The sequence below is a fragment of the Cibotium barometz genome, chromosome 48 (assembly GCF_041138505.1).
Source record: "Cibotium barometz isolate CiBa-2024 chromosome 48, ASM4113850v1, whole genome shotgun sequence".
Lineage (NCBI taxonomy): Eukaryota > Viridiplantae > Streptophyta > Polypodiopsida > Cyatheales > Cibotiaceae > Cibotium > Cibotium barometz.
Genome location: NC_141093.1, coordinates 38,611,804 through 38,637,337, shown reverse-complemented (window position 1 = coordinate 38,637,337; position 25,534 = coordinate 38,611,804). Strand labels below are relative to the sequence as shown.

Sequence of the window (25,534 nt, the reverse complement as noted above, 5' to 3'; positions counted from 1 at the left end):
GCATACCCTGGACAAGCCATATTAGCCTCATGTAACGGCCCCATCTCCTCTGCGCAAATCCCCAATCGGCCAGCCAAATCTGGTGAAATGAAGTTGGCTCTAGCACCTGTGTCAAAGAAGATCAAGGCATTCTGATCTCTCACTTTGCTCCATGCCCTGCACAACTCTGTAGCTTCACCACCTAGCTGCTCCCCCACAAGATCAGGAACTAAGCCTGCAGAAGGCTTTGGTTTCTTTGGCTTGGGCTCTCCTTTATTGTCAGAGTCCTTTTGGGACTTTCTTTTGGGACAATTGAATGACATATGCCCCTCTTCAGTACATTAAAAACACTTTTGAGCATCTCTCAAAGCTTGTCTTTCCTCAGAAGTCCTCTTGGGCATTGGCAACTTCTTATACTTTGTCTCTGAAGACCCTTTAGCATCACGAGAAGCATGCCCAAATTTTTCAGCTTTCTTGCTCAAGTTCTTACTGCCTTTAAACCCAGATGAACCACCTGTGAGTAACGCATTAGCTGTCATAGCATTTTCAATCATTTGTGACAAAACAATACTTCTCTACCTGCTCAGACAATGGCACCGCACGATAAGAAGTCACTGGGAGTAAAGCTTCCCAAAACTTCTTGTTATAATCCTCCAAACTATCACACTTTGAAGCATCCAGCTTGTGCCATGCGGTCATAACCATAGTTGCCAGGCGTTTCAGAAACGGCAGGTATGAAACGGGTTTCATACGTTTTGAAACGTTTCATAAAAGGTAAGAAACGAGTAAAAAAAGGTTTCATACAAAACAGAAAAAACATGTATATTTTTTACTTGAAACATACAAAAGAAAAAAATATTGACAGAACTTTTAAGAGACCACATTGAATTCATTTCAATAAAAACAGAATACATGTAAGATATGATGATATCACAAATCACGTGGGTGATCACTGATGACTAAACAAAAATCAAAAAGCATCACCACGTGGGTGATGATTCATGACTCTAAATCCAAGATCAAAATAAATAACATGTCCAAAGTTCAAACTGTTGGGGTAAAGGCGTTATGCCCACCCTTATAGTGTGTACAAGCCCATAAGTTATAGTACATAGTACACTTAGTACTTTTAATGTACTAAGTGCATTATGTGTACTAGTGCAATATACATGTGTGATAGGGGAGTCACACACTCATGCCTCATGAGTTGACTTATCCCCACAACTCTCTCTCTCTCTCTCTCCCTTGCTTCTCTGTGTATGTCTCCCATGAATGAACTCTAAACCCTAATTCTGCACTCTCCCATCAACTGGTATCAGAGCCTCTGCCCTTTGAATCTCTCTGCTGCATAGCTCTCGTTTCACACAGCCTTTGCCCTTTTGAATCTCTCTGCTGCATAGGCTGCACTGTGGCCAGATAGTGCTGCCCCATCACCCAAGTCAAGGCCATCCAGCCAGTAGCGTGGGCTGCCCATCCACTCAGGCGCAGCCAATCAAGCGAAGAAGCAGCAACATCTGAGCGAACAGCAGCCAAGGCAGACGGGCGTCAATAGCAGCGCTAATCGTGTAGCGCTGCTAGGCGAAGCTAGGCGAAAGCAACAGTGGGCGTCAACATAATTAGGCGAAACGTAAGCGAATACGTGAAGCGCCCGGCGCTGAGCGTTGGCGTAGAAGGCGAACTGGTCCGCGTAAGGTCCGCGTACCTGTGCGAAGGCGACACGCCTACGTGGCTGGAAGCAAGCAACTTCGCGTGTGTTCGCCACCTTGAGGCGTTGCAGCCGACTGAGCGTAAAAGCCAGACGTACGTGTGAAGCACTCTTCAGAACCAATTTGCCACGTGCGTGCATGCGAACTAAAAGGCAGTGGCAAGCTTCACGACAAGAAACCCATCATCGCTTTCATGAGCGAGGAAAATTAGGGTTTTCTGAGCAGTTCTGTGAGCTTTCTTTTCATTCAAGGTGACGATGGCTGATTCAAGCTACAAAACACAGAGGAAATAACTCCAGCTTACCGATGCTCCAGAAGCTGCCCAGCACCGAAGTCGCCGCCACCACTGCCTCTGTCTCAACCTGCAAGTCAAGAAACTCAGAAAAATCAGAATTTCCCCTCAAATTCAGCCCAAATTAGAGGTATTTTCCTTCAATTTCGGGAATTTTTATGTCCATTATTTGCAATTGAGCAGGTACAGGTGCCAAATTGCTCAATTTTGAGCGAAATTGGCAAAATTGGGTGACATTGGTCACAATCAGGATCAATTTGCAAGAAATTGGATGTTGAAATTTGGGGCTTTTGATGTAATTGTGCAATTAAGCACTCATACATGCTGTATGATGTGAAAAATCGCACATTTGGGCAAAATTGCAGCAAATTGCAGTGCAAATCAAGGGGCTCTTGTGCCGATTTGGTTGATTTGCATGCAGGCAATCGCGTTTGATGCTATGGATAATGTGCTGATGCCTTACAAGCACTCAATGTGCCTGTAAATCAAGGGGCTTTCATGTATTGGATGTATATGTGGCCAGGGGGAAGCATCTTGAATACTCTGGATGCCTTCATGTGCGCCAATGTACCATGCATGATCAGAAATTGATCTCAAATCAAGGGGCTTTTCAAGTTCGTATGCTTGTTGAGCTTGGCAAAGCAGCAGGCAAGACATTTATGCCTTGAATCCTCAAAAATCAGCTTGCAGTCAAGGGGCTTTTGCCCAATTTCTGTTTGGGACTGTTTTATGCAGTGTTCGTGACTGTAAAAATCTGATTTTCACTCATTTGGACAGCCAGGAGAGCATTTATTGCTACTGTACCTGCTGGTACAGATTTGGCACAGCTTTGTGCATGTTTTGGCATGGCTGTACACTGTTTTGAGTGACCAAAAGGTTCAATTTCAGCTGCTGTACTTGCCGGGACAGGTTTGGTACATCATTGGTGAGCACTTGGTACTGCTGTACAGTACTTTGGAAGGGCAAAAGAGCACGTTTAAGGTGCTGTCCAAAATCTGCAGCAACCAGATTTTGGTGTTTTCATCACATAAAGTGGGAGAAAAGTTGCATTCTTGCTTCCGCAGTGGGAGATAAAGCTTGGGAGAACATTTGTGAGCACTTTGTGTGCTTTGGGTGCAGTGTTTGCACATCTTTTGGTGCAGTGTTTGCACATTTTGCAGGGAGTCAGGCATTGACAGGTTGCATTTTGCTATGGCAACCACAGGTGAGAGCTCTTCATTGCTTCACATCAAGAAGCTTGAAGGCTCGCATAATTATGATATTTGGCAAACCCAGTGCTACAATGTGTTGCTCCAGAAAAAGCAGCACAAGCCTATCAAAGAAAGGGGTGTGATGCCCGCTTCTCTTACAGCTGAAGAGTGGGAAGATATGGATGAGCTGGCAAGATCTACTATCATGTTGTCTGTGTCAGACTCATTACTTTTCAGCATTCGTGAAGAGAAGACAGCTTGGGGAATGTGGCAGAGATTGCAGGACTTGTATGCCCAACAAAGTGCCTCAAGCAAAGTGTATTGGTTGAAGAAACTCATAGGCCTTCAGATGAAGGAAGGGGCTTCTATGACAGCCCATCTCAATGAGTTTAATGGTATTGTCAGCCAAGTCATCAATCAAAAGTTGGCAATGGACGATGAGTTCAAAGCCACCTTTTTGTTATGCACTTTGCCAGAGAGTTGGGACACATTCAGGACAGCCACTAGCAATTCGAATGCTATGCTGTCATATGCAGATGTTGAGGGTGCTCTTCTTCAAGAAGAGATGAACAGGAAAAACAACTCTGTTGGAAAGTCCAATGCAATGAATGCACGTGGGAGATCCCAGCAAAGGGGAAAAAGCCAAGAAAGGGGAAGGAGCAAGTCTCGCTCCAAAAAGGATTTGGAATGCTATTATTGTGGCAAGAAGGGACACATCAAAAAGCAATGCTATAAATGGAAAAATGATCAAAAGGAAAAGGGAAAAGGCAAAGACAAAGAGAAGGATGAAGCCAAAGACGTAAAGCCAAAGGGCAAAAGTGGAGTCAAGATCGAAGAAATCAATGTGTCACATGCAGGTGGCAGTGAGGATGAGGTCCTCTTTACGTCTTCACTTGATGCCCATTCACTTCTTACAGGTGGTCATGGTATGCACTCATGGATCATTGATTCAGGTGCCTCCTTTCATGTCACAGGTTGCAGAGACTTGTTTGTCAGGTACACTGCTGGCAATGAAGGAGTGGTTTATTTGGGTGATAACCATGCATGCAAGATTCTTGGCAGAGGTGATGTGAGGCTTGTGTTTTCAGATGGCTCACAGCTTATGCTCCATGATGTCAGGCATGTGCCTGAGATCAAGAAGAATCTGCTTTCTACTGGATAGCTTGATGATGCTGATTATGTTACCACATTTGGTAGTGGAAAGTGGAAGATTAGTAAGGGCTCACTGGTTGTTGCCAGAGGCTCTAAGGTGGACACTCTTTATTTCATGCATGCAGGTGTTTGTCACCATGCTAATGTAAATGCAACCGAGCTGCCGGAAATTTCTATGTGGCATAGCCGGTTGGGACACATGAGTGTCAAGGGAATGGAGCAATTGTCTCGTTTGGGTTACTTGCCTTCTCTAAAGTTTTCAAGTTTTCAATTTTGTGAGCATTGTATATATGGTAGGCAACTACAGTGCCCCCACAAGAAAGCTCTTGGACAGAAAGATGCTCAGTTAGAGCTTGTGCATACAGATGTATGTGAGATGCCTCAGCTTTCTTTGGGAGGGGCAAAATATTTTGTGTCTTTCATTGATGATGCCACACGCAAGGTGTGGGTTTATCCTCTTCGTTTGAAGAGTGATACATTCTCAGTGTTTGAGAAGTTTGTTGCTCTTGTTGAGAATCAAACTGGTAAAACACTGAAAGCTTTGCGTTCCGACAATGGTGGAGAGTATATGTCCAAACAGTTTCAGGACTTTTGTGATGCTAAAGGCATCAAGAGGGAGCTCTCTACTCCTTATGATCCTCCACAAAACGGAACAGCAGAGAGGATGAACAGGACCATACAGGAGAAGGTCCGTTCTATGTTGTCACATGCTGCATTACCTCATGGTTTTTGGGCTGAAGCTGTTATGACAGCCGTTCACCTTATAAACAGGTCACCTAACACGAGGCTTGGTGGGAAAGTGCCAGAAGAAGTATGGACAGGGAAGCCTCCGTCATACAAGCACTTGAGAGTGTTTGGTTGCGTTGCGTACGTGCACATACGCAGGGAAATGCGCACCAAACTTGATCCTAAGTCTCACAAATGCATATTCCTAGGATATGGTGACAGAGGTGAAATGGGGTATAGACTTTGGGATCCCATGAATAGAAAGATCATACGCAGCAATGATGTCATTTTTGATGAAACATGCATGTATAAGGAGCCTGCAAGGCAACAGGAGCCTGGCAGAGTCATCTTTGATGATGATGGACATCATGGACAACAACAAAGGGCTGTAAATCAGCCATTACAGCAGCAAAACCAGCCCTTAAATGGTGCTGAAAATGGTCCAAATGGACAGCCAGATATGGCAGAAGATATCCCTATGGATATACCACAGTTAGAGGAGATACCGGGCATGATTTTTCAGCCTTATGGCATGGAACAGGAGCCACCAATGGGTGATATGCAGGCTGGACAGCAACCTGCAAATGATGGTCATTGGGTACGGAGGTCCACAAGACCCTCCAGAGCCCCTGACAGGTTTGTTCCAGGGTTTGACTACTTGATGCTTACTGACTGTGGGGAGCCCTCATGTTATAAAGAGGCTTTACAGAGGGCAGACAAGGCTCTTTGGGAGCGTGCCATGAAGTCAGAGATGGATTCTCTGCATAAAAATGAAACATGGAAGTTGGTGCATTTGCCTGCAGGCAAGAAGGTTTTGCCATGCAAGTGGGTATACAGGCTTAAAGTTGCACCAGATGCAAAGCCAAGATACAAAGCCAGGTTAGTGGCTAAGGGCTTCAAGCAGGAATATGGTGTGGACTTTGAGGAGATCTTCTCTCCAGTGGTCAAAATGACCACACTTAGAGCTGTGTTGGCTTTGGTTGCGCATGATGATCTGGACTTGATCCAGATGGATGTGAAGACTGCTTTTCTTCACGGTGATCTCCATGAGGAGATATATATGCAGCAGCCAGAGGGTTATGCAGTAAGTGGAAAGGAGAAGCTTGTATGCAAGCTGAAAAAGAGTCTTTATGGGCTCAAACAGGCACCAAGAGAATGGTATCATAAATTTGATACATTCATGAAATCACAGAAATTCAAGAGAAGTGACATAGATCACTGCTTGTACACCAAGAAAGCTTTGGATGGCAGTCTCTTGATTCTCATTTTGTATGTTGATGATATGTTGATTGCCGGGAAATCTCGTAAAGAGATGGATGCCTTGAAGCAGAGGCTGCATCAAACCTTTGATATGAAGGATTTGGGTGATGCAAATCACATTTTGGGTATGCGGATACTTCGGGACAGAAATCAGCATGTGTTGTATTTGTCTCAGAAGGAATACATTGGCAAAGTCTTGCAGAGGTTCAATATGGACGGGGGGAAGAAAGCTAGTACTCCTTTGCCTCCATATGTGAAACTCAGTGCTATGGACAGCCCACAGTCGGATAGTGACAGGGCTGATATGGCCAAGATTCCGTATGCTTCAGCTTGTGGCAGTCTCATGTATGCCATGGTTGCTACTAGGCCGGACATTGCATTTGCAGTGGGAGTGGTTTCTAGATACATGGCCAACCCTGGCAAGAAGCATTGGGAAGCAGTGAAAGGTGTCATGAGATACCTGAAGGGCACACAGGATTTGTGCATTTGCTTTGGCAAACAGGATGCATTAGTGCATGGTTACACGGATTCGGATTATGCCGGTCATCCAGATAACCGGAAGTCTACTACCGGTTATGTATTTACATTCACAGGAGGTGCTGTGTCATGGATATCCAGGATGCAGAAGTGCATTGCCTTATCTACTACAGAGGCCGAGTATATTGCAGCCACAGAGGCTTGCAAGGAGGCATTATGGCTATCTCGGTTAGTGGTTGATTTGGGTTATACAGGGGATATTCCATTGTTGCATTGTGACAGTCAGAGTGCCATTCAGTTGGCAAAGAACCCTGTTTTTCATGCAAAGACGAAGCATGTGGATGTGAAGTATCACTTCATCAGAGAGGTGATAGAGAACAAGCAAATTCAGCTTGTTAAGATTCATACGGATGACAACCCGGCTGATCTGTTGACGAAGAGTTTGCCTCCGGAGCGGTTTGCTCATTGCAGACACTTGATGGGCATTGGATGAGGCCATTTTCAGCCTTGATATGGCCTTGTATATTATCATGTACATGCTGATTTTTTCTTTTCCTTTACTTAAGGGCACTTTGCCTTTAAGTGGGAGGTTGTTGGGGTAAAGGCGTTATGCCCACCCTTATAGTGTGTACAAGCCCATAAGTTATAGTACATAGTACACTTAGTACTTTTAATGTACTAAGTGCACTATGTGTACTAGTGCAATATACATGTGTGATAGGGGAGTCACACACTCATGCCTCATGAGTTGACTTATCCCCACAACTCTCTCTCTCTCTCTCTCCCTTGCTTCTCTGTGTATGTCTCCCATGAATGAACTCTAAACCCTAATTCTGCACTCTCCCATCACAAACTAAATAACATGTCCAAATAAAATGATACTGGCAGCTGCTAGCTACTATCTGCATCCTCATCTGCATCCTCATGCTCATCCTCATCTGCATCTTCTGCCTCTGCAGCCTCACTCTCAAGGTCACTGCCGGTAGCCGAGTCCTCAAAGGCCTCATCCTGTAGAGGTGCAGGTGCACCACTAGTACTAGCCTCTCGAGAAGATCGTGTAGTGCGAGCCGGAGCCATGATCTCCTCATAGAGCATAGAATAGATGTCTCTCTCCTCCTGAGGAATGTCGGGAATCTCCTTGCACTTCATGATATCAATCTTGTCTGGATTCACTTGGCGAGGCTCAATGGGATGACCCTTTTGTTCTAGCAATCGGAGATTGCAATGACAAAAGACAAGCCTCTCCAATTGTGCTGAGGACAGTCTATTTCTCTTTTTCGTGTGAAAAAGAGCCCATGTGCTCCAGTTTCTCTCACAAGGCCCTGAACTGCAATCCTGGGAGAGAACTCTCAGTGCAATCCGTCTCTACATTGCACAAAAAAGAATGTTAAGTTAGAGTCAGAAAGACAGTAGCATTTGAATGTAGATTTTGAAAGAATAGGACTCACGAGACAAAGATACAAGATTCAAGAATCAAGAAACCTTACCAAGTTGGGTGTCCCAATACCGTATTTCTCCCACCAAGACACGGGCTCCAACTGTGTCTCCCTGAGCAATGCAGTAGCTCGCCCAAACATATGGCTACCGTTGCGGTAAATGAGAAGCTCATCCTCGAGCTTTCTCATCAGCTGTATATCACCTCCCACTCCCACCAACTTGGTAATGTACTCGATCCATCCTGACTCTAGCTCCTCATTGAGGTATTGCTCCTCATTCCTCCAAAGGGGATGCAAAATGTGAGCAACAGCATGGATTGGCCTATGAAACCAATCCCAACGCCGATTCCAGATCTCCTTAATATCTTGAACTCTGCATGTAACATGTGACACACATAAGAGATCAAGATTTATAAAATAACTCAAAGACTAAAGTTAAAGCCCAAGGGTGAGCACCTGTCACGCGACAAGGTAGTGAAATCATTGAGAGCTTCACCAATTCTGTCCATGAACTCATAAAGCAGCCCAATGGTACTTCCCTCCATGTCTGTGAGCCGAAGGACACTATACATGGGCTGAAGTGCCTTCACAAGTCCCTCTGCATCCTGCCACCAAGTATCTCTCATGACCATACGAGAGAATGCTATAGACTTGGGCTCATCCTTGTCCTCCCATGCTGTCCATTCACGACACACAACAGTGCGTAATAAGCCATGTCGCACTCTCACTAGTCTCTCCACCACAATAAACATATATGCAAACCGAGTTTTGGAGGGCTTTAGAAGCTCAAGATCACTATTGGCCCTGTACATGCTCAAAACCTTTGGCCTCTTTGTGACAAAGTTCACCATGGTAGATGCAGCTGAAAATACATGGCTCACCCAATCAAGCTTTCCCACATCCTCAATCATCAAGTCAAGGCTGTGTGCTGCACAAGGTGTCCACACAATCTTGGGGAACTCCTCCTCTAACATCTTGCCCATGGATACACAATTGGACCCATTGTCCGTGATCACCTGCACAATGTTATTAGGCCCAATTTCATTGATTGCCTGGCGCATGTGGGACATAATGAACTCCCCTGTAACCACTATCCCTGGCACCGATGCATCTATGGCACGAATGAACATTGTGCCTTTGCAGGAGGACACAAGAATGTTGTACACATTTCTCTTCCGCGCATCTGTCCATCCATCACAAAGCAAAGTACAACCATACTTTGCCCAAGTGGCCTTGAGAGGCTCCATCTCCATCTCCACAGCCAGTTGCTGCTTGCGAAGCTCAGTAGTACGCAATGTCTCGTAGGAGGGGCCATCCCACTCACACCCAATGCGGGAGATAGCTCTCATTGCCTTCTTCCATCGAGGAGTCCTGACAATGTGGAAGGATAATCCACATTGAATAAACAACTTCATCAACTCCCTCGTTGCCTCTTTCATGGCAGCCTTTTGCATCCCTGCCTGTACATGTCCTTTCTTGAACACTGGAAGACTAGTTCTTTTGGCTCGAGGTGCCGAGCTAGAACCACCTGCAACACCACCTGCAACCTCACCACTGGTATCTTCCTCTCTGATACTGCGAGTCCTCTTGGAGACACTTTGACGTGCTTCAGGCTCTCCCAGATTGGGGATATCCTCAAGGGGGATACCTAGCTGCATGGCCTTCCAAGCCTTGAGGCTATCATAGATTTCTTGTGGCACATGCTTACATGGCCCAATGCCGAAACCCTTTGTTTGTGAGAAATGTGCCTTCAACCTGGTGACACTGCCATGGTGCTTATCAGCACAAAAGTTGCATTTCCACTTTCCGGAGCCTGAGCCACCATATCTAGACTCGAAGGTGACATTGTTCCAAAGAGAATCACCTGTTCGAGGCATCCTACAAGACGAGGATAAATGCAGATTGTTGGCCCTGCAAGTGCGACACCGTGGAAGATATGCCATAAATATTGATGGAAGAGAAAAAAGTGTGCTGTTTTGTGAGTTGTACAGAGAAAACCAACTTAAAGCAAAACAGGACTTTACCCCTTTGGAAGACCTCCACAAGGCCCAAGGACACCAAGGAGCTGGGGGTCGACAGATGCGATGGAAGGACAAGAAGGATGGCACGCAAATCGACGAACTCGCATGCGGCGGCCACTGGGAAGCGTGATAATATGCGCCGTACGAATCCAGGAAAGAAACGTTTTTTAAGGTTTTTAAAAACTGCATGTTTTATGAAACGCGTTTCATACTGTACGAAACGTTTAGAAACGTTTCGTACGTTTCAAAAGTGTATGAAAGGCGTTTCTATGCAACACTGGTCATAACATCCACCTCAAATGTAGATGTGAGCCGTACGGAAGAGAAAACCTATTTGAATTGGACCCATGTGGTGGGTGCTATGCCCTGCAAAAGAAGAGTAGACCACCATTGCAAAGCATTGCCCTTGAGAAAAGTGGCAGCTTTCCTCACCTTAGAGGACTCTGTGTAATTCCCACCAGAAAAAGCAGCATCAAACTGCTGTAAAAAGGTAAGTGCTTTAAGTTTATCCTTGGCCTCACTGAATGTGTCAAACTTCACTGCAGCTCCCCCTTCCTTGTAATCCTTCGCCTTTCCCATAGGCATTAGATTATCATATGGAAGTGGTTTCGCAAGATTGCTGCCCCCAACATTCATACCCATCATTGGGTCAACATTTCCCATTCCCACACCAGGCATACCATACATTCCAGCCATGTTTCCATACATTCCATTATGCATACCTGGCTGCATACCACCAAACATATTGCCTTGCATCCTAGGTTGCATGCCTCCAAACATATTTCCTTGCATACCGGACTGCATACCACCATACATATTCCCTTGCATGCCAGGCTGAAAATTGGCTTCAAAAGGCCCATACATACCCATGCCTCCCTGAGGATAACCCCCAGTCATGGATTGGAACACCGAGCCACCACCAAAATAACCTGGATGCATATTCTGCTGAGGAATAGGTGGCTGTCCATAGAAGGAACTCTGAGAGTTTGCACCATAAGCATGCTGCATATTCGGAAACTGGCCAAAAGATGGTTCCTGTGGGATGGCACCACTATGACCCTGAGGAAGATTCTTTGAACGAACCTTCTTCTTCTTTTTCTCGGGCTCTGTGCGAGATCTCATAAATTCAGCAAATCTCTCGCTCTGTGTGAGTTGCATAAAAGTATCCATAACACTAGCCAAACGATCTTTGAACCGAGCATCATCATCATCCTCTTTACCATGCACATATTCTGGCTGTGTTACATCCTCATAAGGCTCAACATCTGCAGCCTGTTCTCCTGCAAAAATATCCTCAGATACATCTCTCTCAGGAGAAGTCTCTTGCTCTTCTTCTTCATGATAGAAGTACTCATCCTCTGTATCAGACATGTTTGCTGAATTTTCAGTGATGGCTTTCTTCAAAGCAACCACGAGCTCACCCCCTTCAGAAAGTTGATGATTGGTCCCGGCAACGGAACCTTGAAACCGGCCTCTGATAGAAACCAGAGTGCGGTAGACTAGCAGTCACCCATCCACTTGTAGTCTAGATGTGAAAACAAAACAGATTGGAGCTAGAGTGCCCAAATCTGAAAACAAAGCGACACGTGTTGGCCCCAAAGCTTGGCGCCCCTTGCGGTATTTCTTTATTCAATTATAATAATATGAATGGCTGAGTACAACAAAAATCAGCCAAGAGTTTACACCTGTATGTCCAATCTGACGGCCCACAATATCTCTTAGCACAGAGGATCTATGCACACAGATCTGTGTTCCACAGTTACACACTGTGTCTCCCTCTGATCAGCCAAGACCACTAAGCAGGGCAGCCATGAGCATACATCTGGCATAACTCAAGTGCATGATACATCATCTCAGCTCATACATACATATGCTGTCCAAACTCTGTCTCAATCCTTGTCAATCTGCCATACCCCTCCTCTCACAAGGGGCCAGATAACTCATATCTGCAACAGACATCAAGCAGTAGAAAGAGAGATAGATGAACAGAAATGGAGCTTACCAAATTCAGCTCGTGAAACAGCACTGGAGGAAGCAACGGTACCAATCTGTACTTGCAGGCACTTGTATCCACAACCCTGCTTCACATATGTGCATGTACTTGTCTGTACCCTCCTCCTTGTGTTCACTTCTATGCTGTCTTTGAAAGTACAGATATGAAAAACAGCACTGTACTTGCTTGTACTTGACTGTACTTGCTTGTACTTGACGGTACGGGCTGTTTCTGCAGAAAACCAGAAGTAGTCGCCTGCTGATTTGCTACTGGTCGCCTGTGCCGTCTGCAACAATATTGCCCAGCACCTGTACTTGCTCCAAAACTGGCCGTACAGTGTACCTGCAGGAAGTACAGAGCTGTACTTGCAGTCGTACAGCACTGTACAGCCTGGATTCAGCAGTCGCAGCCGCCTGTCTTTGTCCCACAGCTCTGCGCCTCTCTGTCCACAGTAGTACCTGCAGTCGTACAGCACTGTACGGCTGCTGTACGGCCTGTTACAGCACACAGCTCACAGAAAACAGCAACAACCAGTATATGCAGCAGCCGCCTCCTCCTCCTCAGCTTTTCCACGCTAGAGAACCCACTTTTGCTCCACGACTCCCAAAAAGGGAAGAGAGAGAGAGAGAGAGGAGAGAGAGACACTCCAAAAGTGGAGTGGCCCTCCTCCCCAAAATAATCCCTAGGGCCCCAAACTTTAAAAGTCCCTAGGGGCCACTAAGGCCTAGGGGCAAACTTTAATAAACATTGAAGTTTAATGTTCTAGTTCCCCCCCTTCACACCTAGGGATGTCCACACATCTTAAACTCTGTCCGGGCACCCCCCATGTGAATCATAAAATATTCTGACTCTGCAACCACCATGCCCACACTTGTACAATTCCATTTTCACAGGGCCATGACAATGGGTGTGCACGTGACAAAGAATGTCAGGACTCAGGACATCTGATGACCTTGGTTAGTTTTGTCACCCGCCTGAGTGGACAAAGACCATAGTCTGGTGGATACCAAAGAACCAAAACCTAGTACCCCCCGACATTTAGGATGGGTACCATGTGTTTGCATCGACACTCAGTGCAAAGGACCCTCAAGAAGAAGCTAATGCAAGATCCTATCATAAGATCCCGCATTGTTGAAGGGCTCCGCTGACAACATTGCTGACCTGTCGTCAAGCTAAGCACGAGGGGATGTGCATCCCACACGTGGATGTCGTGGACATGACTGTACAAGATAAGCATAAGCCTTGTGGCTGCACACGACCTTGACATTCTTGTGGTGGCACACTGGCTGGCTATGTATCTTGACAAGGGCTCACAAGGGACCAGGTGACGTGTCCCACACAAGTCAGTCGTGCTTGTCCCGTACACCGATGTGACACTCTTGAATGATGTATTGATGTTCCGGGCACTTATTAGGCTAGTAGCGGGCTGTACAGGCATCTGTCAGAGTCTTAGGTTTAGGTAGAGGAGCTTTTGTGTCAACCCATCATATGCATGGAAACTAGCAACATACATACAGGGTTTATCCTGGCTATTTGGGGCCCTGGGCTGTGGGCTGTCAGCCCATTGGCCAGGCCAAAGGGGCAGGTGGAAAGCCATGCAAGGTGCCCATGCATATGCACCTATCTCAAAAGAGGCTACTTGTGTGAAATGCATTAAACATGTGGATATTTGTCCTCTTTTGCATGTCGGCCAATATATATATATATATTTTCAAGAAAGAGACTTCTATTAAGTATGAAAAAGGCATACAACAATCACAGCTATAAGCCAGAATAGAATAGCATCACCCCAATATGTAAGGTGACTTCAACCACTGAGGAGCATCATGATGCCATGAGAGACCTGTCGGCCAGTATATTTGCCCAGTAGGCCAATACAAACAGCCCCATATGCACTTTAGAAGGGTGCTACCGAGCCTTGTCTAAGCATTTGAGTTCTTTGCCTTAAGTCCTTCCTTGTGCACATGCCGTGGGCAGTCCAAGTAGAGGTAAAATGCAAGGGGAAGGTGCTGAAAACTGAGGCGACCTCTTGTGGAAGGAAAACACAGCCCATAGAGGTCATGTGAAGGATTAATGCAAGCATCAGGAGCTGTCCAGATTGTACAACAGAAGGAAGCCTGTTTGTGCCCTTCTCGGGTGCTCTGGAAAGGTCCAAAGACACAGGTTTTGGTGCTGATTTGCAGCCAACAGTCAGTGCATTACACATTCATCAATTCAAGCAAATACACGTCGACGGTGGGGACCCTTCAGAGGGTTATCTGGGACCCAATACGGTGTACTCTCTCCCATATCTCTCTTTCATTTGTTCATTGCAAATCGTCAAGTTTATGTGCTGAATCTGTGCTCTAATCAAGTTTACGATTCTTCTCCAAGCCTTCCGCATGCTACATGGGGTGTCAGGCTTGAGGTACGGAGGGGGTATGTAATGAAGGTGGCCTGTACGGAGGGTGGCGATTGAAATTCCATCTCTCCACCATAGTAAAATGCCCCCATTAAAATAGTGAAGGCAATCTTGCAAGTGAACCGACCATTATGAACACACATAAATGTCCTTCATTTAACTCTTGTTCAGAAAAGCATTGCTCAGGCAAATGTGGGGGCCCATGGGGGTGCTTCCCAAGTGTCCCCCACTAACCATACCAATGGATACACATGTCCTATGGCATTCCTTCGGGCACAAAAAACAAGACCAATGGTGTTTGGCACACTTTACTTGATAATCTCCCATTTTCTGTACTGGATGATCTCCCATTTAATAGCTTATACATTTTGATCTAGGCATCCATGTAGGCCAATATTCACGGAGCTTTTGTCTATTCACGGAGCTTTTGTCACAGATGGTGACACATTCCACTCTTTACACATGTATGCATGAATGTTGGCATATGTGCTTATGAACATATATGCATGCTGTATGTATGAGTGCATTTGGACGGTATGTGTGTAGATACTTTCTGTGGTAGTAGATGGACAATCTAAAACTCAATATAGTGTGCTGATTGGACCTTAATATTATTGTGACTTGCAGACAAGGAACTAGACATCATTGAGATGGCAGTCTATGGAAATGTTATTCGTCCTGGTCTCCAATGCAAATGCAAAACTATTGGAGAAACTTTAGGCATTGCCCTTTCAAAAGCCAAGGGCCCTGAAATGGCATCATGTGAACTTCCTTACAAGCTTTCCACAGAGATTTGAGGGGTATTGATTGCAGGCCTGTTAGTAACACATTGATTGTTGAGCTTGCTTTTGGTTGTGTGCAGGAAGTTGGAACTTTTTGACACAAGCTACAGCTGAAACCATCCTGATTCGTTTTTGAAAAAATTGGTATTACACGTAGGTCACTTGAGAGGCCTGCAGTACTTAAAAGTGTTAATTATATTTTGGATGGTATCATGTTTAGGGTGTCTACGGGTCACATCCTGACCCCGGACGAAAGGGAACAATAACTGTCCATCCTAAATTAGCCACTAAAGCACATTAGTCATCACTGTAGGTGTTCTTAGGAGAGAAAATTGAGGTATTCTATTTGTTTATAAAATTTAAATATTGTTGTATCTGGTAACTTTGTCTTATGCATGACATCCTAACATGCTCTTCACATACAGCTCCCTTGCCCCCACCAGATGGGCATCGAATGTGCAAGGGTTTGGATGGTGTGTTTCCTCTGCCCATGTGGGACAGTGGATAAGGTCTCCCCATATAATGTGGGTTGAAAATCTTGATTAGAGACTTCAACAAGGCCTTGTGCAAGGCTAGTTAATGATATCGATTGTCTTCTTGATATGTGAATATTCAACACATGAACTGTCATGACTTGAGATAAATAATTGGAGAAAGCAAACTAGTGTGATCTGCTGGGAAAAGCTTCCCGATAGCACACTTTGAGGACATTATGAGGTTCATAGTCAAAAGACAGTGGAGCTCTCATATGGAACATAAGAATGTAGAGCTATTAAAATTGTGTTTTTGATGATTGGTTTTAATTTGTGCGATTCAAACTAGAAAGAAAACTAGTGGGGTCTGCTGGGAAAAGGTTCCCTATGGCATGGTAGAGTCACTTTTGAGGACATTATGAGGTTCATTACTTTTGAGGACATTATGAGGTTCATAGTCAAAAGATAGTGGAGCTCTCATATGGAAGATAATAACGTATAGCTATTAGAATTGTGCTTTTGATTGCTTTTAATTTGTGCAATTCAAACAGGATATGAGTGTTGTTGCTTGAATATTTGAGCAACATCTTTAAGGATTGGAATTCAGCTATTATGGGATCTGGTTTGTTTGATGACAAACGTTAGTATTATGAAGAAAGCTCGAAGAGTTTTGACTTTGTTGTTGTGGGATATTTTTACGAAAACTTCACTGAAAGAGCTCTAAATTGTACATGAAGCAGCCTCGAAGTGAATGAGCCTGTGACATCTAGACGTGCTCTCTAAATTTCCAAGAATTGAAGCCCGAATTCGCTTTTTGATTGATTGGAATTTTGGAACAATCATAGAGCTTATTTATAAGCTGAGCATTTACACAATGGGACACGTTTGTATTCTAGCAATGAACTATTTGAAAGAAATTTGACCTTGCATGTTTGATATTCATGCAAATCATAGCTTTGCTACCAACTCCAAGGCTGTAGTGTTAGTTCATAAGCTTGCATTTAATGTTTTTGATATGAAATTCCTTTGATAGGTGGAAGTACAAAGAAAAGATACTAAATTAACTATGGAGGAGTGAATAGCTTGGTGCAGGTATGCCCTATGAAAAATTTCTTTCGATTGAAAAGACACTACATGCTATCAAGTGGATTTAGGAGAGAGAAGCGGAAGTACACCCTTTGAACCACCTTTCTTGGTTTGTCCTAAAGTCCAAATACCCTCAAGCTTTTGTTGATAAAGGCCTTTGATCATAGTCTTTATCTCGGTAGTTGTCTCTTAGACTTGATCTATGGACCCAGTTCCCATGTAACAAGCTTGAGAATGTGTCAAAACCCTCATTCTCACACACACACACACACACACACACACACAGTCTCTCTCTCTCTCTCTCTCTCACACACACACACACACACACACACACACACACACACAATGCGTGCGTGCTGGGGGACATTTTTCACACAGACACAATGTGTGTGTGTGTGTGTGTGTGCGCGCACGTGCGTGCGTGCTGGGGTACATTTTGGATATGCCACATGTTTGGTGGGCTCTAGGACAAGCCGGTCCCAGGTGGATGAGGCTCGAGTTACAAGGGATGCCATGAAGCTTCCACTAAAACAAATAGAAGCCCTTGAGGTGTAAATTAGACATGTGAGGCACATTTTCAATCATGTGTAGCTGTCGATATATATTCATGCAAATCAAAGCTTGCTACTCCCAAGGCTTTAGTGTTTGTTTAGAAGCTTTCATTTAATGTTTTTGACATGGAGGTGATTCTATGGCCAATACACAAACGTTTTTGAAGTTTAAACTTTACAAGAATGAGATTGCAAAGGTGGCAGACTCTTGAGAGCGGGGGTCTCCACGCCCATGCCCTCTCCCGCGTGTTGCCTCTGCGCCCCCCCATCTGTGCCTCGCCCTGCACTCCACCCTACGCCTGCGCTGCTGGTGCCTTCTCCTCCTCCTCCTCCTCCTCCACGCTCTCCCCTTCTCATCCATCTCTGCATCTAGTCCGTCCGAGCAGGGAGCTCCTCACCACCACGTCCAGTTGGAGCACGCACGGATCTGCCCACCTCCCACATCACGAGCCCCATTAGGTTGCACATGTCTTTATGGTTGGGAACTTCCGCAAGTACTGTTGAGAGGCACCGGCTTGTAAGATTCAATGCCGCTTGGGTGAACAAAGGCATAGACATGATAAACACCTCCGTCGATGCCTTCACCACTGCCTAGCTCAATGTCCTCCCTTTGCTCATGGGTTTGAGGGGGATCTGAAGACAATTCATGTAGAGGGTCCTTTGTCTTAGGTTGGCGCCCTGCTCGAGTGGGTTAGTTGCCCCTTGATCTGGTTGTACCTCCTGGGCCTATCTCCTCTTTTACAACTATCCTTCCAACGACTCTCCCTTGTTGCCGGTTCTCTGAGCTACCCTGCCATGGGTATTCATCTACTTGCCCAACAAGAAATCCAAGCGCCCCCGCCCCACCCCAAAGAGTGTATCTGAAGCTTGTTGTCACGATTTACAGGGTTTTGGTCAGGAGAATAGGTAGCAGTTGTTCTCAAACACCTATTTATGAGCCAGCACTAACAGGCCACCAATATCACTCTCCTGCCTTACCTGAATCATGAAGGGCATGGAGGATAAAATTGTTCTCAAACACCCATTTATGAGCAGCACCAACAGGCCACCAATATCACTCTCCAGCCTTACTCGAATCATGAAGGACACTAGATCTCTCCTTCGGCTTGAATTCAACACCGCAACCACCTTGCCATGGCCGATGTATTCCTCAAGCAAATGCCCCATCTCTCTCGGCATCACGCTATGAGATCCGGACAATGAACCGCTTAATGGGCACTTGTTTGTTGTGAGATGATGCTAGAACATATAAAGCAACCTTACCATGTGCTTAATGTTATATAATCTACCTGAGGATTGGTTCCGAACGAACCACCTAATCGTGATCGTCATGCCAACTCCATGGTATATTGTGAAACATCCACACCATCTACTTCTTGACAGTAATTTCACCCACTAACTTGGGTGACATGAGGATTCGGTCTCACCATTAAGAAGGGGGGTATATCAATCACTCCATAGGTTAATATGGTTTTGCTCACCCGATCTATGGTAAGGTACTTTGCCATCTTACCTGTACGAATGGACACTTGTTTATTGTGAGATGATGCTAGAACATATAAAACAGCCTTACCATGTGCTTAATGTTAAGTAGGGAAAATCTACGGACTTAGTGTACATAGTTGCTTAAGACTAGTAATACAGGGTCTCGGACCATTTTTAAGTTTGCCTAGTGTGCAAACTAGTCACTTGTGTAAAAGTCATTTTTTATTATAAGTAAGGCAAAATCATTCGCTTGCAATAGTTTACTTGTGAGCTCTCCTTCTTCCTGTTCTTGCTTGCATGTATGCTTTTGAATCTTGCGTGCTTGATGGATGCATGCTAGATAGGTTTGATTGTAGGTTTTTTCCTTGAATTAGCTTCCTCTTCTTCCCTTGTCTTTTGTGAGAGAGAACCATTTGAAAATGGATCTCTTGTTGCCTCCATCAAGTTATAGAGAGCTCTCCCTTCACCCCTTTGACAAGGAGCATTCCGGTGTGAGGACGCGACCGGATGAGCTAATGCACCCACATGGGAAGTTTCAGATTACAGCTCTAAGGCAAAACCTAAAGACACATGCCTCGACAAGGCTAATGTAAACATTTGACTTGGAGAGAGAGAGAGAGAGAGAGAGAGAGAGAGAGAGACGTGGAAATGAGAGTTCTAGGGGATCCTTAATTACTCCCCCCCTGCACTAAAGTTCCACGTCTTTGATATTGAGATCCTAGATGGGATCACTTTTATGAGGATGAAATAAGTTACTCTTCTACATGATAGTAAGTTTTTAACAAATTTTTAAAAAGAGATCTTTGATCTGCAACCTTATATTGTTAAAAAATTTTCATGGTTTCTGTATCCATTTTCAGTGGCTTGCCATGTGAATTATATGCATGAACTTGTTTTACGAAAGAAAGCTACACCTAGATTAATCTAGATTAGCCTAGCTTAGTCTATATTGGCTTTGATTAGCTATATATAAAGCCATAAATCACATCCAAAGCTAAATGTGGACATGGTCATCAAGGGAGTTTAATCCCTTGGATCAAATGTGAAGGAATATAGTGTAATGCCTGATGACAAAGCTAATAATGTGTCCTCCAGGGTCAAATATGAAACCAAGGAGTTACCTGATCATAGCCATAGATCTCATACCACTTGAGTCAAAAGGGTAAGTCGTATCACCCCAAGTCACGAGCATGCGGGCAATATCCACCTAGATCAAATATGAAGTGATATTGTCTCATCGTCAAAAGATGCTCACCAAGGAAGCCTGGATTGAATAAAAATCCATGAGATACGCCTCTGAGATCCTGGTCTAGATATCCTTTAAGGTCGAAGACAAATGTGTCATGATGGCGTGTCACGTCAATAAAGCATAAGACTCTCAAGATGATCCCTAGCATGACCAAAAGTGAATGCCTAATAAATTGAATCCACATCAATGCATAAGCATCCCCACCACGAGCATCACAAAAGAATGCCTCATAATCCAAGTCAAGGCGTGGACCAAAAACTAATGTTCACAGGTATGGTATGCCTCCATTAATGGTCCCTCCATAATCACTAGCTCTTTGAAAATGCCTAAATCAAATGTAAAGCTTGCAAAATCCATGTGATCTGTGTGCATACTCATGTCTCACCTATGAGGTCTCACCTCAATGAAGTCATTACTACCCTCATGTGCACTATACCTGACTACTCAAAAACATGAACTATATGCAAACAAGTGCTGCCAGGTACACTATGAAAGCTAGAAGCAATGGTCAAACCATAGATATCCCCACATGTAAACACTCTAGAGAGGAACAACCCAACACATCTAATACAAGAACCTCATGCATAAACTTGTCATGGTCCATCGTATGCTCATGGGTATCCTGTGGAGTATCTTTAACCTCATGTGCAATAGATGAATACTCATGGGTATCCTGCTCTATGATGCTCAATGTGCTCGCGATGCCATCCCTACCCCCTCATCGAGATCATGGCCACATGATCCAAATCTCACACAACATCACATACATCATCATCATGTGCATGTGTATCAATACTATCATGTGTATGTGTATCATCATGTGCATGTTCATTAATATCATCATATGTGTGCGTGCAATACATCATCATGTGTATGTATATGAGATATATCATCATCTGTGTTGATGTGTCGATGTGGTATACATCCTCAGTAATATAATCATGACTACTCAAGAACGTTGGACACTCGAATAAGTAATCATGACTACTTAAGAATGTAGGACACTTGAATAAGTGACCATAGGAATCATCCCAAATGAGAAAAACTAACCCATCTGTCTCTAAGAAGTGTCTCAATGACCAACAACCAAGGGGTTGCTCAATGTGCTAATCTCTCTCGTCCCATAGATGATGAACCTGTGTAGACAGTAAACTCTGCAACTCCATCCTCCATCTACGGCGGCATGAATGGACTATCTCCTCATCATGAGAGGTAGATGATGGAGGATCCAATAGACAAAGTCTAGATGTCGCAAATGTATGCAGAAAGTCGGTAAAGGTGATGTAAAATCTAATTGTGTCAGGTAGTCCATGATGATACTGTGTGTGAAGAATCCCCAATAGAAATCTAGCATCACACATGCGTCCCCAATCATCAAGTGACAAAATGACATCGTCGTGTTGAAGGGAGAAAGGACCATGGCGAGTAGCATAAGGATAGTAATAAGCCATGGTTGTGTGTGACCACCATGCAACGATGCTCAAAGTGTGTGAATAAGGCTAACCAATGTGCTCAATCATCCAACCCCACCACTCACGTGTGAACAACACACCATCATGGGGGTCAACATCTCTCATAAAACACCCGAAATGAGTAAACATCACCACAAAATTTTCTTAATCATCCAACCCCACCACTAACGTGTGAACAAGCCCCAATTGCGAAGATAAACTCTGACACCATACAAAGACTAAGCTAAGTGTAGAGGAAGTGTGAATGCAAAAGAATGGGATTGGGTTAATGTCTATATAACAAAAACCTAATGGGCTGGGCAAGAGGAAATAGAGAGTGGACTGAATGGAGACTTGAGTGGACAAAGTTTGGGGAAACTAAACTTTTGGCAAGGGTGTGAAAGGGGTGAAGTGTAAGAACAAAATAATGAACCCTAAATTTAAGGATATGAAAGGATAGAAGCTGGGAAAAAAGCTTTTTCAAAAGAAAGGAAATTCACTTATTCCTCTTCTCCTTCATTGGGATGCTATGCACCTACGCAAAGCTCCTTCACTACTCTGAAATGTGCGTGGTTGAGCTCAAGCCTTTTGCAAGCCTCTGAAATGCGATTGGCTGAGCTCAAGCCTTTGCCAAGCCTCTCTGTGTACTCAAAGTTCCAACATACTTTTGCATTGCGCTTGGCTATATGATCAAAGTGCTGCACGTGTGTTGGTCGGGTGTTGTACAAGAAGTCTAGAAAGAAACTTTTGACTTCACAACATGATGGATGAATTTAGGCTCAAGACCCTCAAGCAAATATGCCATCCCTTTTGCATACCAAGAATAATCTTCATTCATATACTCCAAGATAAATGGTGGATATTCTCTATATTGTACATGTAGCCATTGCTCCAAATTTCCATTGTCGATGTACTCATAAACAATCATCCTTTTTTGAGATCCCTCTATACAGCACCCAGTTAGGTGGACAAGATTCTTGTGCCTAACATAGCTCTATCATAAACTCCCTTTCTACTTGCCTTTTGTTGTTCAAGAGTTTTTTTAAAATACTGCAATCCAAGTGCCATCAAGCAATTGATTCAGTCGATGATGCCATCTTGCTATCCTAGTGTGGTTGCCCTCTCTATCCGTCTATCACAAGGTCACCATGGGCATTATATATATATATATATATATATATATATATATATATATATATATATATATATATATATCCATTCTTTTGAAAACACATGTGCAATCCATTGATGAGCACAATCTTCTAATTAAAGTATTTTTCCCCAAACTAGCAAGATCTGTGTTGTTCAAGTTCACAAGGCTTGTGTAAAGTTTTGATTCAAGGGTTTAGCATGCACATCTTTTGTTTTTCCTTGTTTGTTGCACCAAGTTTGTAGTTAAATTGATGAGTGCCTATCCAGTTGCATCAACTAAGAGTCTGAAACCTCTGTTTACTGTACCATCTTGTTGTTGATAAGCCTTTCTTTTATGCTTTGCCTTTTCCTCTCCGACTCTTGTATGTAGGAATGGAACCCTAAGCATCAGTTGTGCACTGGTACTTACACCAGAAGGGTTGGGTTTAACTCATAATAGTAGGGTGTTGCAAGTTACACAGAACCTTGATGAATCTTCTTAAATTACACCAAAATCTTGGCCTTTACACACTTGTATTTACAAACTTTACACAATACATGTCAAGATTTTTGTAAACTCAATACTGCACTCTTAATATGTTGTTGGCACTTTATGATCTGTTGTTGCGAATTTCCTTGATTTTATCAATATACATCAAGATTAGTCATGACTAATCACAAGATCATCACTAATAAACTATTGTTAATGACTTTTTTGATCAGTAAGCTATTCACTTATCACAAGATTAGCAATTGTTAGTCATTTTCTTGATGTCAAGAAACTATCTTAATGGCCCTAACTATTGGCATAATCTTGCACTATTGTCACCAGCTATGGCACTCTATTTCTTGCTCTACAATTGAATCTTGCTAGCTGTGCTTTGCCCTTTTAGCTCCGTCTTTCTGTGCATGGCTCAACGCCTCTTTTTAGTTCAAAAATTGCCAACTTTAGTTACAACGTGGATGAACCACAAGCCACCATTTTCACCGTAATAAATATGGAGAGAGCAAGACAAACTAGTTGTTGTCGACTCATGCGTTTTCGATCCCCCTCACACTCGAGTACGGGAGCTCGAGGAGTTGTGCAGTTCCTCAAGTAGATTATTATGCTTATTTAATAGAATAGATAATGATTTATGATTGAATATTGTATGGAATTTTATTGGCAATTAAAAAGTTTTCTTAGCATCCATTGAACCAATTGAGTGATCTCAAACGTAAAGCGGTTTTTAAAACCAATATTAAAATTTCCAATCACATTCTATCCATAAGTATAAATAAAACTTTGAGATGTGTAGCATCTACAACACTTGTACTACTACCTCTGAATAGGTGCCTAACTGTAATGACTGAACAATTCAAGATATTGATAACGCATCACTTACAACACTGTTGTACGATGCAACTACTTCCAAAGGGCTACCTCAATGTAATGATTGACAATAAAATACATACTTATTTGTTTCCATGGTTCATTAGGAATAGGTAAAGACATAAGCAAACCAAATTTCTTCCCTTTATGATTCTTAATATTTTGGCACAAAAACAACACATTTAGAAACAAAATTAGCAATATCTTTACACGTAGCAACTATATACAAAGTAGATGATTCTCCTCTATGACCAACAAAATGTGGTTCTGCAATAATAGATTGCCTAAATGATTTAGTAATGCATAATCTCTTTTGAAAGAAAAGAAAACCGTCATCATAAGAATAATTGGAATGAGATAATGAATCATTATCTTTCATCTTCCTGTATGCATCAGAAAAATAAGAATCATTTTCATATGTTTCCTTAAGGTTATCAAAAGAAATGCCTTCAATAGCAGATATATTATTAATGGTAAGTCTCCTACTCAAAGCATCAACAACAACATTTTCACGTCTGAGTGTATATTAAATAGCTGCCTAAAAACTTTTAATAAAAGATGCCCACTTAATATGTCTATATGATATTAAAGGTTGTGGAAGAAAACGTTTAATACTTTGTTGATCAGTTTTAACAATAAATTCAGAACCCATAAGATAATGTTTTCAAATTTTTAATGCATGCACAATAGCAATCAATTCTTTTTTATATAAAAGTAATCTACTTATAACTTAAGTTCAAATGGTTTCAATTTTCTACTTTCAAAAGCAAAGGTTATCTTGTATTAGCATATCACTAATACCATGTACACTAGCATCAGTTTACTACCACAAAGGATGGTTTAAGAAAATCAGGTAGTGTTAGGTGCATGGGTAAGTGCTTACTGTGAGTGTATTAAAATATTTTTCATGCATGTCAATCCAAAGAAAAACTTTAGTCTTTTCTAATAATTTAGTCAAGTAATGTGCTTTGTAAGCAATTTTTTTCACAAATCTTCTATGATAAGAACATAAACCAAGAAAATATCTCAACTCATGAATGCCATTTGGTCTAGGCCATGATCTCTATCTTTTTAGGATCGACAAGAATTTCTTCTACATACACAATATGTCCAAGGTATTCAATTTCTTTTTGAAATAATTCACTCCTATCTTAGTTAGCATAGAGTTGATTTTCTTTTAAAAGATTGAATATTATCTCGAGACGTTTCTTGTGCTCATCTTCGTCCTTGCGATGTCATCAAAGAAAAAAACTATAAAATTCTAAAGCTTTAAGAATATATGGTTCATAGTATGACTAAATGTAGCTAGAGCATCAGTAAG

General features: G+C 43.1%; 2 protein-coding genes across 3 annotated transcripts in view; one reads left to right on the top strand and one right to left on the bottom strand.

Annotated features, from left to right (window-relative positions):
- Nucleotides 1-15,789, top strand: part of LOC147611159 (HNH endonuclease domain-containing protein) — a 60,132-nt gene extending 44,343 nt beyond the window's left edge. Inside the window, exons 3-4 of one of the 2 annotated variants that reach the window (XM_086785829.1) lie at nucleotides 15,261-15,395; nucleotides 15,496-15,789. In XM_086785829.1, coding sequence (XP_086641955.1) covers nucleotides 15,261-15,395; nucleotides 15,496-15,497 — 137 coding nt within the window. In that variant the 3' untranslated portion in view covers nucleotides 15,498-15,789. Of the gene's footprint in view, nucleotides 1-15,260 lie in introns of both variants that reach the window. The other variant, XM_086785827.1, reaches the window with a different exon arrangement.
- On the bottom strand, nucleotides 1,831-10,506 carry LOC147611160 (uncharacterized). The gene is made up of 6 exons (XM_086785079.1): nucleotides 10,243-10,506; nucleotides 8,675-10,129; nucleotides 8,270-8,591; nucleotides 7,734-8,147; nucleotides 1,990-2,047; nucleotides 1,831-1,946 (listed from the first exon to the last, which is right to left on the bottom strand). The coding sequence occupies exons 1-6, from the start codon at nucleotides 10,344-10,346 to the stop codon at nucleotides 1,831-1,833; spliced, it is 2,469 nt and encodes an 822-aa protein (XP_086641205.1). The 5' UTR covers nucleotides 10,347-10,506.
- Nucleotides 15,790-25,534: the final 9,745 nt, after the last annotated feature.

Coding starts and splice junctions, on each gene's coding strand:
- LOC147611160 (XM_086785079.1), bottom strand. CDS start 10,346: ATGCGAGTTCGTCGATTTGCGTGCCATCCTTCTTGTCCTTCCATCGCA. Junction 8,592..8,674: donor ACTACCTTGTCGCGTGACAG/GTGCTCACCCTT, acceptor TGTTACATGCAG/AGTTCAAGATATTAAGGAGA. Junction 8,148..8,269: donor GTATTGGGACACCCAACTTG/GTAAGGTTTCTT, acceptor TGTGCAATGTAG/AGACGGATTGCACTGAGAGT.